Below are 19,163 nucleotides of genomic sequence, written 5' to 3' on the forward strand. Positions count from 1 at the left end.
ACTTTCTAAGTTATGCTGTCATTTCAAAAACTTAACCTCAGGTTAAGATTTGGTGTTGACGCCGCCGTCGCCGTCGCCGCCGCCGCCGCCGTCGCCGCCGCCGTCGCCGTCGGAAAAGCGGCGCCTATAGTCTCACTCTGCTATGCAGGTGAGACAAAAATGATTTTGAACAGAACCAAATAAAATGACCATCAAAGTGTTTATATGTATAAATAGAAATATATGTGCCATATGATTCTGAAAGAAACTTGTGAAATTGCTGAGAAATGGACAAAATAAGTTTGGCATTCCAGACAAATGTCAGGTCCAATTCCAAGAAATATTAATACACTGTCCCACATGTGGTTATCTGTGTTGGTGATTTTCAGAGTGGTAATTTTATTCGGCTTAGCATTCATGTAGTTAGGCTTAAATGTACATACCACAATATGGCAACAGTTAACCTTGAATAAAGACTTTTTCACGAAATCATTGATTACTGTAAATGTAAACTTAGCTGTTAAGTTATCGTGCATAAACTAATAATCATGATTGTTCAAATAAATTGTCCAATGATTGTTCAATAGATTGTCCATATGTAAACTTTACTTGGCAACTGGTTTAGCAAACTTGCTGTTTCACGGTTTCTCGGGTAAAATGATGAAAGTTGTTCAACTTTATTCAATTAGATTGCCTGTGATTTTAATAAACAATTTTAATTAGCGTTAACTCAACTGGCAATGCAAAACAGTTGACAGTGTAAGGCAGTGAACCAAACCATGTGGCATGTATTCAAATACTAACTAGGAATTATGTCCTAGAAATCATAATACTGGCAAGATAAACTTTTAGGACTCCCATTTCTCAGGTCTGCTTTTGTTTCTCCACACCCATTTTTGTCTTTTTAGTGAGGTTTAAATGCATCAATGCAGATTGACCATGATTGACCTTGATTTTTTTATGGTTTGTTGCGACTACTTCAGTTTAGCCTTACATTTTTAGGGTTAATGTACAATATCATATGACAATCATTAGTTTTTACTGGGAGAAATGATTTTTGGCAATATCATTGAGATTAAGTGTAGAATACAACATGTGCGTAGCACTTTCCGAACAATAATTGACAAACAGCCTCTAAAAGATATCCTGTTGTCATGATGCTTTGGTCAAGGATCTACAACAGGCAGCCCACAAAGCCTTTCAACAAGACCTTCCACTGACTATGGTCTGAGGCGGAAAGACTACACTCACAAGCTGTGAAGCAGTAAGCGGAAAGTGTAGCGAGACGGCCTTTTGAATCTGCTCATGATACAGGAACAGCCAATCAGGAGCCATCTTTCAGACTTTGACTCAACTCACATATATCAACAATGGATCGCACCGGGGAAGCTTCCATGGTTTTGATTGGTTAATTGTCATAATTTCCTGCCAAGCACAGAACGATGAATATCCATGCATGTACTCCACCGGTGAAACTCAAAAAGGCCCTACGGACAGCTTTCTTATTGCCATGTAGAGGTGAAAAAAACGCATCACTGTCATTGGAGACTTGTTGAAATGTTAGGCAACACTATGTTTGAAGAGCTGTTGGTAAGAGTTCCATATGCACCCCCCACTAAAATTGAAAATAAAAACATGGAGAAAGTTCAGAATAATATATCTGGCTCTAATATAGAACATATATGATGGGGAAGTGGAAATACATACCAAAATATGGCTTTATTCCGTCAAATTTCGAGCAGGATCTAGTGCGTGTAATTGTCCATAGACATCGGTTTATTTAGTCAGTACAGGGTCGGTGAGTCAAGACTAGTCGAACTATTGGCTGATAATCGTTAAAATACCCTTTCGGTATCAGCGCTTCTCGCTAGCATAGCGGGAAAGGTCTTGACTGCAGATAAAACGAGGTGAGTTCGAGTCCCAACTAAGGTAAGCAACAGTAAAAAAATGATGGAAAAATCCAAAGTGAACGAACCGGAAGTCTCAACAATCTTTTGTTATTTTTGGTGGGGGGTGCATATGGAACTCTTTCCGAGCTGTTGCTGAAGAAATAAGGATGACTGAATATCTCCTTGAGAACGTTGATGTGATGTTTCGGTTATGATACCGTTACTGCTGCGAGACAGAGGTTGGGCCTTTGTACATGACCGCCAGGGGTACACGCTGTACTTGCAGAGCTGCAGTTAAAGAAAAGGTAACAACAATTAAAATGGAAAGGTTAAGGCTTGCTGGCAAAGTTCGATATCGCAAATACAATTTTTCTGGCTTGCACACATTGAATGAGATCAATCTGAAAAATAAGCCAGAAAAAAAAAACTTGGACCCAGCGGGATTTGAACCTCTCATCTACTGACTGCTTGTCAGCGACTATACCACAGAGCCATCATCGGGTCAATGGCAGAGTAACCATAAAATGTGCAAACCAGAAAAAATGTATTAACAAAAAAAATTATTTACAATGTAAAATTTCTGGGCCAATTACATAAAAGTTACTACCGTAATAGTTAATAATTGTCTATTTGTAACTTTCATGGAATCCTTGATTTTTGTTGGCTGTTGAACATTTTTTCCCAATGGTGTATGTATGTACATGTAGTTAGAATCTGATGGCAAAAGTTACAACCGAGGCCCTATCTACCTTTTGCATACATTCATACCTTCCTTTTATCTGAAGTCTGGTGGTTCTTAAATGATATTAGCATATTTTAGTATCCACTTCGCAGACGCTTTCCGCAACGTTGAGAATCTATTGAAAATGCCCATCAAATCACAATGGACAGATTAGAGGTCACTGTCGAAAGTTGGTGGACCGGGACAGCAGAATGTCTTAAGATTCAGTCCGGACAAAAAATTGCTAATATGTCATTTGTCCAGAGTCAAGGGGGGTGTTTAACAATGATTTAAGTATGACTTAGAGACATACTTAAATGCCGCCGCGTACACAATATGCACCACGCAATCTTATTGATCAATACGCAGTAGTGCACGTCCTCTTGGCATGATCTGACCAATGCGGTCATGCCTTTTATAACGCAAGCAACTTAATCTTTGTAAAACACACCCCTGGACTTCTCTTTTGATTCACTGATTTTCGACATAGGCTGCTTTGTTACAAAGGGCTTTTGACAAAAGATTATCTGCGTTATAGAAAGTGATTGCTAAAATGCCCTAATGAAACCTGTGGGACAAGTTAGTTTGTGTGAAAACAGATATATCAAAGAATAAGATCAATGGAAGTTAGAGTGAAATTGGATTGACAAAATAGTTATGAGCATATGTGTTCGATCACACCGAAATGAGAGACAAGTTACAAATCAAAGTTCCTCTGAATTCGACAAACCAATAAAAAAAGTCAAAATTTGGAAGATTTTTTTTTTTCATTTTCTGATTCTTCCATGTTTCATAATTACTCTGTGAAAAAAATGAGTGAAATTTTGAAAAATTCTGAGTTGTCTCTCATTTCGGTGTAAAGCGTCACATACTTCGAGAACACAAATGCTATGGTGAATCCTCCCATTTGCAATGCAAACAAGATTTGTGATGTCACACATGTTCAGCTTTCCCAACTGGACACTGAATATATACCCCAAACATCTCTATTCTGCTCATTATGATAGTGTTAATACAACCTTTAACCCTTTACCTGCATGGTTTGAGTTCCATGGAAGCAACCTCTGCAAGGTCAGATAAAGTGAAAGGTTGAGGGTCACTTATTGACCGCTTGACCTTTGATCCAATTACTTTGTCCGTTCTGGGAGGTGATGGTGAAGACTGCACTGTGCTGGAAATGCTGTGAGGATCTACAAGAAAGATGAGACGATTCAAAATTAAGATGATCTTATCACCTTTCATTAACCTATTATCCCAGCCATGGCATAAATTCGTGCAACCAGAAATCGATCCAAAATGTGCCGCACTCGACCCAGGTGAGAAAATGGGTACCAGCACGAAGTAATTCGTCAAAAGCTGTGAGCACAAGAATCTGTAGACTAGCTTAACCGAAGTATTTAGGAGCACCTTACAAGGGGGATTTGTGTGCTGTTCTGTAATGCCCTATTATCGTTATCATCATCGTCATCATCATCATAATTTTTTTATTATTATTAAATCATTATTATGTTATTCATAAATATAGCAGTTAGAACAGAAATTTGTTTCCATTTTTATTATCCACTTCTCAAGCATAGGAGATACTTCTAGGATAAAATATATGAAAATAGTTTTCTCATACATGCACAATCACTACACTACCAAGACAATTGTTTGAAAAGCGTTTATTAATAAAAAATAATAACATTAATGAGAGAGGGGACAAAACATCTTGGACCCCTTGTACACACAATTGCTTTTTTAATCACATAAAAAAAAAATCAAGTGCAATTCCCAAATACTTCTTTTTGATTGGTCGAAAATGAATTTTTCATGTTATATTACAACACTCTCTCACGATTATAACTGCCAAAACTTTACGAACTTGGCTTCAAACTTTTCCTAACAATTTTTTAAGACTATTCACCTTTAGTAGGTAGAAGATGCATAATTGATGATTTCCTTGCTTTTCTTTTCTGGCTTCCAGTGACGGTCATCTCGGAAGAAGACAGTGACCTCATCACTTTACTTTTACCTGTCGACAAAGAAAATAACCCATAGTGGTTTGTAAACGCTCTTACTTACGGTGGTGGAAGGTGTCAAAGAATCATAATCACTATACACTTCAGAGGCCAAGAGAATAAAGGTGAAATACCAACTGAGCACTGCAGTGTGCAATTTGATTTGTACATATTTATGTTATTTGTTGTAATCAGAATTCTGTTTTCATCAGGTCATTGATGAAAAACAGCTTTTTGCTGATCTTCTGTACCTGAATAAATATATTCTAATGAATAAATAAACCTTTAAAAAAGTTGCATAATTCAAAGGTCGATGGTTAAAGCCTTGGGTTCCCTCTTTCAGATGGCGATGTTATATATTGGCTATGTATGTGAGACAAAAAAAAACTATAACATGAGCATAAAACAATAACAGAAATCTAATTTCTTTTTTATATATACATTTAAAACTAAATTTGTTTGCCCTAGATAGAATGTCTTAAATATTCACTAGCCTGAGGTAATAGCAAGCTAATGGATTTATAGGGCTTGACTGCCCCCCCCCCTCCCTCCCACCCTGAATAAGAAGGTGAATATATGCATGTTGCTTACCCCTTTCTTTGATGAACTTTGCATTCTTGTAGATGTCTGAAGTCTTTTTCGATTTCAAACCAGATTTCTTCTTTGTTCTGAATTGTTCTGGAGCATACTGAGGCAGTGTAGCTAATCTGGCTTCGACATTGATCTCACCGTAGTCACTACGAAGGTGAAATAATATTAGAGAAATACGATGATAAATAGCCATAACAATTACATCAGAATAATCATCACTTCCACTGCCATCATCATCATCATCATCAACACTACCAGGGCTTTACACTAACCCTTTTTTCTACTGGTCCAGTATCTACCCAGTTTTTCTATTTTTTAATGGTCCGAACCTAAAATTTACTGGTCCCCAAAATTAAAAAAAAACATGAAAAAAAGACCGAGTTCATTTTGCTGTCTTTTATTGCCTCCCTCCCCCCAAAAAAGCATACAAAAAACAAACAGTATACACACACACACAACATAATACATGAAATTCTTTCTCAATTTCGGAGAGCCATTTCTTAACCCTAAATAAACTGGGCTATTTCAACGCCTAAAAAGACTACGGGGGATGATGATTCAGTCCCCCCCCCCCCCCCCATGATCTCAGCCATCGATCGAGACGAAAAGTGGTATACGCATAACCCATGGAATAATCTACAAAACTACAGAATCAAATTCTGCGAAAAATCTCATTGCTAATTAATTATGCTAATTCATGCGTAAAATCATCATCAATCATCATCATCATCATCTTATATCATTTAGCATCAGATCAGATCATCGGCAGTGCTTGAAGTCATATTAGCAACTTTATCAATCAAAACCAGAACTGTGAAGTTGATGATTGCACACTTTAGAGCTTTATGGGCTTGCTACTTACAAATCTGAGCATGTTACACTAGATCCGCTGTTTGTTCTTTTCCTAGGTCTTCTAGCCTTCTTCCCATCCTCCGGTTGAAATACTTCATCTTCCGCATCACTGAAACCACTCATTCCTTCGTTAGTATGGCGCCAAGCCTTCTTACAGTTAAACGGTCTCTCTGGCCGTTGTAGTGATTCTAACATCCCCTGTGTAAGAACAACAAGTGGAATGCCTCTGGCCGTCTCACCTGCATCACGCGATTCAATAGAGCAGCAGTGCTGATTTTGAAAACTACTATAACTCGCACAAGACGTTCAGTGATACTTGGTTACTCTTATTTCCACGTTTTATGAACTAGACCAATACACTTATAGAGATATGATGGCAATTCAACAAATACCCCCAACGTGGCCAAAGTTCTTTGACCTTACATGACCTTTGACCTTGATCATGTGACCTGAAACTCGCACAGGATGTTCAGTGATACTTGATTACTATTATGTCCAAGTTTTATGAACTAGACCAACACACTTTCAAATTTATGGCTGTAATTCAACAAATACCCCAATTTGGCCAAAGTTCATTGACCCTAAATGACCTTTGACCTTGATCATGTGACCTGAAACTTGCACAGGATGTTCAGTAATACTTGATTACTATTATGTCCAAGTTTCATGAATCAGATCCATAAACTTTCAAAGTTATGATGGTAATTCAACAGATACCCCCAATTCGGCCAAAGTTCATTGACCCTAAATGACCTTTGACCTTGGTCATGTGATGTGAAACTCAAGCAGGATGTTCAGTGATACTTGATTAACCTTATGTATAAGTTTCATGAACTAGGTCCATATATTTTCTAAGTTATGATGACATTTCAAAAACTTAACCTTAGGTTAAGATTTTGATGTTGATTCCCCCAACATGGTCTAAGTTCATTGACCCTAAATGACCTTTGACCTTGGTCATGTGACCTGAAACTCAGGCAGGATGTTCAGTAATACTTGATTAACCTTATGGCCAAGTTTCATGAACTAGGTCCATATACTTTCTAAGTTATGCTGTCATTTCAAAAACTTAACCTCAGGTTAAGATTTGGTGTTGACGCCGCCGTCGCCGCCGCCGCCGCCGCCGCCGCCGCCGTCGGAAAAGCGGCGCCTATAGTCTCACTCTGCTATGCAGGTGAGACAAAAACTGTTATGATAGCATTTTGGGGCTTTTGAAAGGGGGTTCCCAATTGATCGAGAAAAAATATTTTCACATATGACTGACATTTCTTAGAAGAATATCATCAACAATTTTACACATGCTTGAGTTTATAATGCACAATTTATTTAGTTAACAGTCATGGCTGATTAAAACTGTTGTGTAGGAATGGACATATGACATCAAAATGATGTACATGTAGTTCAAAGAAAGATACAAAATTTATATAAGCAATACCTGGAAAATGAAAATATGCTTCTCTATTAAATCCCAAAACCTTTTTTCTCACATGTTTTTTTACACTACTTATCTATCATTATGAAATATTACTAATCATTTATAATAATACTGATCAAAATGATAATAGTAATCATTCTTATTCCCAAGGGGAACATAAAATTGCCATTATGCTCTTACGAAATTGATTTGCCACCATGTCCTGAATAACATAATATATTTGAAAGAAGAAACAAAATTGAACATAATAGCGACAAAATACTGGGATGCAAATAACTACTTTTAAAAAGTTAGGGGGGATTCATTGAGCACGTTGCACAACTTCAGAGGTGGTCATTATGATTAGGATTATACCTGATACGTACATTTAGAATGATACTCCTCACTCTCATCTTTCCCTTTCTTGCCTTTCAATTTTCATCTCTATTTAAACTCCACCATCCTACCGTCATATCTAAGCAAAGTTTTTGTAATTACCTGATCAACAAGCTTGCGATACAACCTCCCCTTACATGACCGCCTAGACTTCCTCTGCCCTGCTGACTTGGAATCCTCACCATCAGTCAAGCTACCTTCCTTCTCTTTCTCCTCTTCTTCCTTCTCCTCCTCGTCCTTCTTCTCTTCTATTCCTTTGCTTTCCTTCTTGAAGACACCTTTCAATGCTCCAGGCCAGCTCAGAGAGAGGGCTTCACTCTCATCCTTGACCGTCAAAACTTTCTTCTTCTTTTTCTTCTTCTTCTTGGAGCTCTTCTCACTTTTCCTCTTCTTATTATTCGTCTTTATTTTGGTCATCCCTTCCTCTGTTTCCTCCTCATCTTTTGTTTCATTCTTCTTTCCATCATTTGCCTCCATCACCCCCTCCTCCTCCTCCTCTTTCCTCAAACCCCCTTTCCTAGCCATGTCATCTTCGTCCTTTATTTCAGTTCTCATGGATCCATTGGTTATTTCAGTTCCTTGATTGTCTGAGGTCAACCTGAAATGCATCTGACTGTTAAGAGGTATAGTATTATTGTTATTACTGGATGCATCCACCGTATTGTCCTTCGAGGCATCGGTTGTATTGTTAACAGGGATTGTCACATTGGAAAGGTGTATTGAATCAGAGTTGTGTTCTGGTTTCATGGCAAGTTGATCAGAGCACATCTGAGGAGCAAAAAAATTATCAATTACATTAATTAGGCATTACGTGAAGCGTTGTGGCCCAGTGGATTAGTCTCCGGACTTTGAAACAGAGGGTCGTGGGTTCAAACTCCAGCCATAGCGTATAGTTTCCTTCAGCAAGAAATTGATCCACATTGTACTGCACTCAACCCAGGTGAGGTGAATTATTACTTGAAATGCCAAGCGCGTAAAAGCTGCTTGAGCTACAGCCAGGGTAATAATATCCAAGTCCTTTGGAAGCGCATAGAGATGTTATTCATGTGTTATGCGCTATACAAGATCTGACTATTATTATTATTATTATTATTATTATTATTTATCAACAAATCTACAAGATTTTCACCTTTCATTTTGAGGACATCATCTAATCCCCCAATACGTCCCCCCTCCCCCCCGCTCACATCTTCCTAACTACATTTAAATTTCTATCAATAAAACAACAAGAATTTAGAATTACAACAACCCTCCCCCCTTTCCATAATCCCTTCCCTACCTAGCATTTCAAAGTAACAGTTTGTTCATATGACACCACTGCTTATTTTAACACTATAAAATTGAGTAAACTATCTTGTCAAAATTGATGAAAAATATACCACACAAGTTCTTGATTAATGCATGAAAACTCAGTAAGAGCTATGGATTTCTGGGTTCATTCAAGTATGAAATCTGCATAGTGTGTAATAGTGTAAAACTGTCCCCAAAAATGGGCTCAAAGAATTATTTTTAAATCTTGTTATTTAACTTTACAACTTCAGATTTTGACAGTATGAAGAGGGAGAATCACTCTTTCAGATAAACTTCTCCTGGGGCCCGTAACACAAAACTTAGCAATGATCGTAGAACATTTTTCTACGACTGATTCCATAGACTACAATGTACAATCAATTGTAGAAATCAAGCGTACAATTAATCGCTAACCTTTGTGAACTACGGGACCCTGATCATTTTTTACCTTTTCAAGACAAAATAAATAATTTGGCTATTTACACAGAATCTCGCCTGGTTTTGAGGATGAATGGTCACAAATATACAAAAAATCAGAAACATTTATAAATTTTGAAATAGAATACACATTTTTACATAAAATCATGAGAGCAAGCCTACCTCGGCAAACTGGAATAATTTTGATTTAACGCTGTCATCATCTTCCCTCTCATTGGTTGCTGGTTCTGAATTACTCCTACGGACTGTTTTATGTTGGTCAGATGAGGGCGCTACACGTTTTGTACTCGTCTCTTGCTGGCCAGCGAGTAATAGAAGACTTAACCCTCCCATTTGAGATGGATCTGAAAAAGAAAGAAGTTCGGTAAAGGAAATAATCTGTTGTCTCACGATGTGGCAAACTGAACAGTTTGCCACATCATTGGACAACAGATTATTTCCTTTACCGATTCTATAATACCATGATGATCAACATCTTCCGTACTAAGAAAGAAGTTATTTTGAAGGGGCTTTTAACTCAGGCCCGTATCTAAACTCTGTTCTTAGTTGTGGTCTAAGTAGTCTTATTTTATACAGTCCTAAATATCTGCATCAGGTATCTCATGAAAAATGGACAAACCTGAGTATCGAGCTGTCATCAAGTTTGCGCAGCTGACAGACATGACCCCAGTTGAGACTTGGCACTAATTGACATTTTTCCTCATTTGTAATTTACCCTTTCTTGTACTTCTCTAAGTTATCTTTACTTTTATGTTTTGCTCTCTTCTATTATGCCTTGAGCATTTAATCAAAATGGAAAAGATGCTTTATAAATCATATGTATTTATTATTATTATTATCATTATCATCATTATTATTATCATTATTATTATTAATATCATTATTATTATTATTATTATTATTATTATTAATATCATTATCTTCAATTGAGGCTAACCCATCCAATTTCTTGGAACAATTTGTGACTATGGAGGAGACTTGGGTTCATCACTATCAGCCTGAGACCAAGGAGCAGTCAGGACAATGGAGGCATCCCATGTCATCAACCCCAAAGAAGGCCAACTCAAGTTTGTCCATTTTTCATTAGACACTATGATACAGGAGCCTGTAAAATCATACTAAATATTGCTATGACCCGAGGGGGGGGGGGTACTCGACCAAAAAAGTAGTAGGTATGTGCTGCGGGCGAGACAAAAAACAGGGGCCTTGGAGCGGGCTTATTGTAAAATGGAGGGTCCTCGAAACGGGCTTCGGAACTACAAATGTTTGTGAAAACGCCGGGTGCGATCGCGTAGAGGCGATGGTCGGACAGCGCTCTGCAGCCGCTTTTAACCAAAATTGCGGCTCATTGTAGCAGATCAATGTGACCGGAACGGCGTAACGGAAAATGTGCGAAGCTTTGGAGCGGATTTCTTTCTTCTTTTTTCTCGATAAGAAGAAAATGCTATGCTTTGGAGCAGCTTTCTTTGTTCTTTTTCTCAATAAGACAAATGCTATGACTTGGAATGGAAATTTGAGTGTAAAAATGGGGGTCCCCTCCGCGGGACATACCCACCATGCATTATATACTGAGTGCCCCCTCCCCCCGGGCAATGACCAAGAAAATTTGGTTGGTAGGATTAAGAAATGTAAAAGATTTTATGGACCACATCAGGGGTCCCGTCTTACCAAGAGTTACAATTGATCCAATCAATCGTATCTCTTTGGAATCCATCCGTGTCATAAATATTTCTACAGGAAATTTGCACAATGTCCTTTGTAAACAAAGAGAAGCACAGTGAATTTTTAAGAAAACAATGCATGAATATACATCAAAGTTAGAAAATATTTTGAACAAGCATGCATAATACATGTTGACGTTGCTGGCCATCCATAGTTGCGATTGATCGGATCAATCATAACTCTTTGTAAGACGGGGCCCTGGTCTTCAGATCTCTAGCCTTTCCATGTAAGGCTCAAAAGTTTAGAGTCACCCCTCTATCTAAACAAAAAAAACATTATAACACTGCAAAGTAGTGGTAAGACCAAACATTTGATTTACCTGCTAGCTTTCCAACGGTGATCCCGGCCTTGTTTTCTTTTGTGCTTGGCGGTCGTGTCGTTATATTACCAGGATTGGTTACCTTCCCACCAGCGTGTCGATGAGGACCGCTCCATTTATAATCTGGGTGGGCTTTCATGAATGCAGCTTTACACTGTCAAATTGAACCAAATAATATATATTAAAGAACTTGCATATGAATAATAATAGCTAAATGTGGAAGCATCGTGGTGTAGCAGTTCCGACTATCGCCTTGTAATCAGAGGAACATGTGTTTGAATCCCATCATGGCCTAGCGTCCTTTGGCAAGGCATCAATCCACACTATGCCACTATCCACCCAGGTGTTAAATGGGTACCCAGTAGGATGTGACAGCGTATGTAGTATGCTTAGGCCTTAGCAATAGAATCTTGGAAGGCTTGTTAGAATGCTCCCCAGGGAGTGGAGAAAGTGTATTCCGGTACATTGTATGCATGGTAGGATCCAATGACCAGGGTAATAATATATCTGTAAAGCGGTTTTAGAGGCGTTGTTCTGATTTTTTTAAAGCGGATTATCATAAATTTATATATGTTTTCAGAGAATAGAATTTGCCACAGTATTACCATTGCTTTAAGCTTGAGCTCCCGCTTGCTGTGCTCAGTAAATTTAAGGAATTAATCATAATAATAATAACGCAGTTCTTGTATAGCGCATATCACATTATGACATAACGTCCCTATGCGCTTCCAAAGGACTTGGATACTATTACCCTGGCTTTAGCCCCGCAGCCTTATGCAGCGCGGTGGCATTTCAAAGGAATAAATTCCTGCCAGGTACCCATTCATCTCACCTGGGTTGAGTGCAGCACAACGTGAATTCCTTGCTGAAGGAAATTACGCCATGGCTGGGATTCAAACCCACGACCCTCTGTTTTTAAAAGGCAGAAGACTAATCCACTGGGCCACAACGCTCCACATGGCAGGTAATCATTCACCTCACCTGGGTCAAGTGCAGCACAATGTGGATAAATTTTATACTTGAAGGAAGAAAACGCACCATGGTTGGGGTTCAAACCCACAACAGACCTGTCAACCTCACCACGAGTGTATTCTGTGATAAAAAAGGTGTATTTTTCCCCAAAAAGTGTATTTCATAATAAAATGCATGGCGCACTCGCTCATCGCGGCGCTCAAGCTGCATGCAAGCTTAAATGCGCACTGCTCTTGCAGATGAAAAAAAAAACATTTAAACATGTGTATATCTCACCCTGGTTTTAACAAAATGATTGAAAAAAAAAAAGTTATCTGAAATTACATTGATCTAATAACCATATTTGTGTAAGTTTTATGAAATAGAGACATATAGAGATGATTTTTCTCAATAAATCACAATTTTGTATAAAAAATAAAAAAAACTTACTGCCGTATTTTGGTTGCAAAAATGTACTAAATACGCCAAAACGTACTGGTTGGCAGGTCTGCCACAACCCTCTGTTTGAAAGGAAAGTGCCATAACCACAAGAGCACGATGTGCCCACTACAATGCCCATTTGTGTTTGATCACTTTGCTTTACACTTTGATTCAGTACACCTTCACTATCATTGCTGAGATTACAGTGGACAAAAAACAAATTATATTAGGATGAAAGGGTTCACAGGATGGAACAGACACATTTTTATGTTCTGGATTCAGTTCTCAAATTAATTTCAGTGTTGTGATAAGATGGAAACCTGGTAAATGTCTAAAATTTTAGATTCATGATCAAATATTCAGCCAGATGTGGTACATGACATGTCCTATTCTATAACCACAAATTGATTTTTGAAAGCAAAACACCCAAATCACAATGCTTGACCCAAAGTTATTGAGTATGACGTCAGGGTTCCCACAGAAATTCCATGACTAAATTGCTGCTTTCCATGACTTCCTTCCTGGCATGGTTTCCAAAATCAGACACGTTATGATGGCCTCCACCTGAGAGTTCTGAGACACGACAAACTGCAAAGCTGCCATAGCCAAGAGGTAAATGCAATTCCATGACTTTTCACAAATTTTCCAAATTCCCTGAATTTTTTCCTGACTTTCCATGACCACAAATTTTTCCAGGATTTTTCATGACTGGGAATCCTGGACATACATACAATCAACTTAGTTGCCAAATTGAATTTTAAGTTGGGAATAGTTTATTAACCGGATCAAAAGAAGCTACAGTATCTGTATCAACCAGGGTAGGAAATCATTTTTATTATGGGGGGGGGGGCTAATTCTTTCATTTTATGGGGTAACAAGCAATTATGCAGTAACAGCAATCATTATTCTGCCATAGTTAAATATTGATTTTCTATCCTGAATATTGTTTGTGACAGATCTTGGGGTGACTCTAGGAAGAATGGTCCCCTCAAGCATGCATTTGGGGGAACTTCATGGCAATTTAGGCTGTCATAAGGGCAAAACTGCCCGTTGCCCTCATGTCTTTCAGGCGCTGCCGTCAACAATACCTTACCTCTCTCGCAAGCTGCAGATATTTCTCCTTCTCGTCTCCATCCAGTGCTCCCCACATATCGGCCAACATCTTGGTGCACGCTCGGTTATCGAGCCACGGGTGCCTAGTCCTGACGACCTGACGATGACGCTTACAGAAGAGTAGGAATGCATTCATAGGCCTTCGGAGCTGACTATCGTCTTGAGAGAAGGACTCGGCAAACAGGTCATCGGGATTGAGATGGGAATTGGGGATGGTCGTCGAAGAGGATGACGATGGATGCTTTCCAAGTAGATCCTCCTGCAAACAATACCACATCAACGATTAAATATACGTACATGTATAACAGATTTGTTCTAAAGGGGGAGAGAACTGACAAATACTGGACGGACTAAGAAGACATGGATGAGGCAAGAGGAGCAGGTGAGTAGGAGGGTTGGGTTGAGGATGCACTGAATCGGGCAAAGGTGGGGGGAGAGTAAGGACAATTGCTGCGTGTATACTGGGGCCCGTAACACAAAACGTAGCAATGATCGTAGAACATTCGTCTACGATTGATTCCATTGACTACAATGTACAATCAATCAATCATGAAAATAAAGCTTACGATCAATCGCTAACCTGTGTGAAAGAAAGGCCCCAGATTTAAAACTTTGGATCAATGATGATGACTGTGTGTGGTCGCTCATTGACTGTGAGTTCCAATATCTAGTCTTAAAACATACCTTTGCACTTTTTGTTTGCAGATTTCTATTCATAATCCAATCCAAATCCATATTTTATTGTTCGAAATAGACATGAAATGCTCTGAAAATTTGCTTTGCCCAATTGATCGTGGGCCCGGCAGCCGCTGTGCAGTGCTAGATCTACGAGGCTCTATCCATTTAATCATTGCACGCCAAACAGGGTAGCAGCAACTCCCATCTTTTAATGTCTTTTGGTCTGATGCGGCCGGGTTTGAACTGTGTAAAGAAAGCCTAAAAGCTTTTGAGAACAGAGAAAATGTTTTTGCTACTTGGTAGATACATCTACTGTGGTATGAATGTATACAGTAGTGGATTAGCATGTAATTTTTTTTCAAGTAGGCCTATATAACAAGACTACAAAGCTCACAATGTTGCATTATGGGTTAAAACCTGGCCTAATTTGAATAGCTGAAAACTTGAGATGGTGCTATTAGGATTCCTGGGGCCTGTAACACAAAGCTTAGCAATGATCGCAGAACATTTTTTAACGATTGATTGAATGTGGCTATAATGTACAATTAATTGTGAAAATCAAGTGTAAGATTAATCGCTAACTTTTGTGTTACGAGACCCAGGGGAGCATTTCATCAACATTTTTGTCTGACAAGTTGTCAGATCTGACAACTTTCCTTGAATTTGATTGGCTGAGAGTCACTGTTACTATGGTAACTGTCGGATAAAACAGGACTTGTCGGATAAAACGTCTGACGAGTCCTTTCACAAAACGCTCCCTCGGTTTGTATCTGCTTCAAAATAATTTTTTCTCAATGTAATCTTGAAGGTAGGAACTAGGAAGGATATTTGTTTTAATTTCATTGAAAAACAAGGAAAATTGAAAGTTTAGCACAATATCCTAAGATGTCCAGTCCTCCAGGAAATATTGTGCTTAGCCTAGGTTTTTTTTATTAATGTTTTTCACTGGTTTTTTTTTTCATGGGTTCTTTTTTTATTTCTCTCTCACAGCATAATGCATAAATCAACATTTGAACACCAAGTCCTAAATACCAATGATCCTTGGCATCAAATTGGCACCAAATTCTATCAAGTGATGGTGAGATTGTACAAAATAGATTCCAATCCACTTTGTTTCAGTAGAATCAAGCACTGACAATGTATTTCTTTCAAAAATTTATTCTGAGAGCAATCCAGTTTTTTTTTTAAATAGATGAAAAAGTGGAAAATATCATGTCAACACCAATAAGAATATTTCTCAGGTTCTTCACCTTTAATTTCCTCAGAGGACTTTTGAAGTCACTGCACTTTGGCATCTTGTTTTTTATATCTGTAGAAAAAAAAGAAAGGAAACAGTTAAGGACATATTTATGATCAACAGAACATAACAAATACATGTATGCCTAGATTATCAATTGTACCATGGTACGAAACCATGGACTACCAAGTATGCAGGACCGTCTTTCGTGTCGCCCATTTATTATGATGCGCCATGTGAAACACATGTTAAATAAATTACTTGCAAACACATTTTATTCATCTGCTAGAGTAAACAAAATCTTTGTTTATAAAATTATGTGATATATCAGGAAATTGTATACAAATCGATTAAAATGCTAGCTAACAAATTTCATTTGTTTATCATACATTTCAGAAAAATCCCGCATACAGCGCATCATAAAAGATGGGCGACACGAAAGATGGTCCTTGGAAAGACCCTTTCGTGCAATCGGCCCCAGATTTTTAAACATGTTGTGCTTCATTCATAAATCTTAATCTTAATCCTTTCTATGATAGGCTCAACACTTATCAGTCGCCCCTTGTATTCATTTTCTTTTCTCCTACTTAATAAAAATGTAAGAGTAGTGTTGTTTGCATCGATACCAAATACATATTATGTACCTCACTAACTAGCAAGTTGACATAAAACTTAAATTCTAGTTTACCTGTAGTTACATCCTCTTGCTTGAGAAAAAAGTTGCACAATTAAATACTTCATACAGTACATGCGCATTATTTGTGGTGTTTATGGTTGGGGAATGTCTGACAAAAACTCTGTAGTCTGTTGGAAGGGATTTTTTTTTTAGTTTAAAGTTTAAGGGGTGGTTTAAAAAAATGAGTCAACAATTTTGAGGGGCTCAGAAAAGGCATATGGGGAAAAATTCATTAAAATCAAGCAAAAAAATTGACCTTCCCACAAAAATATAATTTTGTGGTAAATTTTGCCATACTGTAATTCAAAACATATATTTTTCACCCTTTTTTCTTTCCTTATTTTCTCCCTTTTCCTTGAACCTGAAAATCTGGGGTCCATCTAGCTTTTGGATGTAAAAGGTTGGTGATTATTGTACAGATGTAAATTTCATGCCTTTGATAATCATCTTTTCCATGATACTTTGCATTCTAATTTCCACTCCCTATACTTCTCTTTCCTCTTCTACTTCTCAATTCTTCTTCCTCTGCTTTCTCTTCTCCTTCTTCTTCCTCTTCTTTTACTTCTTCTTCTCCTTCTTTCTCTTCTTCTTCCTTTTCTTCTCCTATCTCTTCTTCTTCCTCTTCTTCTTCTGCCTCTTCTTCTTTCTCTTCTCCTTTCTCTTCTCCTTTCTCTTCTCCTTTCTCTTCTCCTTCTTCCTCTTCTTCATTCTCCTTCTTATTCCTCTTCTTCTCCTCCTTTTTCTTCTTCTCCTTTCACTTCTTCTTATTCCTCTTCTTCTCCTCCCTTTTCTTCTTCTCCTTTCTTTTCTTCTTCTTTCTTTTCTTCTTTTTTCTATTCTCCTTCCACTTATTCTTCTTTTTCTCCTTCTTTTTTTTCTTCTTCCCCTTTCTCTTCTTCTCCTTCTCCTTCTCTTTTTCTCCTTAATCCTCTTTTTTCTCCTTCTTCCTTTTCTTCTTCTCCTCTTCCTCCTTCTGCTTCGCCTTTCTCTTCCATTATTTCTTCTTCTTCTCGCTCGTCGCACTTTTCCTCTTTCCTTTATCTGGAATTTTGCGTGCTATGACGTAATTTGCAGAAGCTGGCAAACGGACTGAGATGGGTTTGAGCCGAGGTAGGTTTCCGTTTTTACACCTACAAATCGGTGGACCGAGGCCGGCCCAGGGCCTGCCTGAGACTACCTTTTGAGGTGGTCTCCGGTAGGTTCGCCAAGGTAGGCCCCGAGCCGGCCCAGGGCTACCGATTTTCTAGATGTATCATGTAACAGGGATCTATGAGTATGATTGTTAAACCTGTAAAAAATGAAATTGGTCTATTGCAGGTCTATGTGATGATTCAAACAATAAAAATCAAAAAAATAGTGAGGACATCTTCGACTTTCACATTTCCATATCACTGACATGAGCATAGACCCTAGAATCTCCTAGATCCTCTCTACATTATAATTTATATAGGCTGTTTTGTGAAAAATAAGCAAGATAAGCAAAACTTTTGTTTTAAGTGTAATTGACTTTAAAAAGTCTTAACTTTCTTAGCTTACTGACCTGTATTTACATCCGATTTTGATGAAATTTTCAGTGTTAAAAAATAATGACTAAAGTAATGAAAAAAGTAAAGACAATGTTATGCTTGTTTGATTGAGTCAAATCAACATTTTTCTGAAGTGGACTTGACCTTTAATTTAATTGTCTATGTTTCATCTTTCCTCATCCAAAGCGGACAACACGTACAAGCCCATGATTTCATTTGTCTATAGCCAATGGCAATGCCAAGACAAGCGGCAAAATCGCCAACTAGTTACCATCCATCGCATCATCACACACGACACAGTTCGAAGCGAGCATAGCTAGCCTTCACACGGCCGGGGATCGGAGCGCAGCTGCTGATGCGACTTTCTCTCAACTGCTCCACTGGCACTGGCACTGCACTCCACAAATTGAGCACACCATCAAACACGTTTTTCTCCAAAATCCTCGTTTAAAATGATATGTTTGCGATGGAACATGATACCATTCCTCCAGAAGCACTAATAATCAAAATCTCTTTCATACGGAAACCAGTCGTCACTTACCTCATTCAATTAAAAAGATGTAAAAAGTCATGTTTCAGAGAGACCGTCCAGGCAAGTCAACGCAATTTACTCTAATTTGCATATTTCACGACCCGAGTTGACCTTACAGTGAGCTAGCTGTCGTTTGCAGACACAAAACTTTATCTGAAAGGAAAGTTGTTGAAAGCAGTCTGATTTTATAGATAAAAGTAGCCCTTCAGGACTTTTTTACTACAACTCTATCAAACTTTAAACTTAAAAAATGATTTGAAACTTTCTCTAGATTTGTTTCGAGGCACACTTTTAATTGAAGTATCAGTTAGGGTCTGTGGCTTCAGACTAGACTAGCTGCATTTGCTCTGCGTTGGTGGTGCATCTGCCAGCAAGAGAGCTCAGCAACATCTCGCATC

General features: G+C 38.2%; 1 protein-coding gene across 1 annotated transcript; it reads right to left on the bottom strand.

Annotated features, from left to right (window-relative positions):
- Nucleotides 1–1,988: 1,988 nt before the first annotated feature.
- Nucleotides 1,989–18,858, bottom strand: LOC129266619 (HMG box transcription factor BBX-like). Its single transcript, XM_064103981.1, has 11 exons — nt 18,775–18,858; nt 16,045–16,103; nt 14,097–14,375; nt 11,612–11,765; nt 9,733–9,914; nt 7,945–8,610; nt 6,043–6,230; nt 5,181–5,326; nt 4,496–4,603; nt 3,623–3,779; nt 1,989–2,156 (listed from the first exon to the last, which is right to left on the bottom strand). The coding sequence occupies exons 2-11, from the start codon at nt 16,087–16,089 to the stop codon at nt 2,078–2,080; spliced, it is 2,004 nt and encodes a 667-aa protein (XP_063960051.1). The 5' UTR covers nt 16,090–16,103; nt 18,775–18,858; the 3' UTR covers nt 1,989–2,077.
- Between the last annotated feature and the right edge of the window lie 305 nt (nt 18,859–19,163).

Source organism: Lytechinus pictus, chromosome 8 (genome assembly GCF_037042905.1).
Source record: "Lytechinus pictus isolate F3 Inbred chromosome 8, Lp3.0, whole genome shotgun sequence".
NCBI classification, from domain to species: Eukaryota; Metazoa; Echinodermata; class Echinoidea; order Temnopleuroida; family Toxopneustidae; genus Lytechinus; species Lytechinus pictus.

Excerpts from the sequence above, each read along its gene's own strand:
- LOC129266619 (XM_064103981.1), bottom strand. The coding sequence starts at position 16,089 with ATGCCAAAGTGCAGTGACTTCAAAAGTCCTCTGAGGAAATTAAAG. Across the intron at positions 5,327-6,042 it reads AGTGTAACATGCTCAGATTT|TGACTACGGTGAGATCAATG; the intron begins GTAAGTAGCAAG and ends TCACCTTCGTAG. Across the intron at positions 3,780-4,495 it reads GCATCTTCTACCTACTAAAG|ATCCTCACAGCATTTCCAGC; the intron begins GTGAATAGTCTT and ends TCTTTCTTGTAG.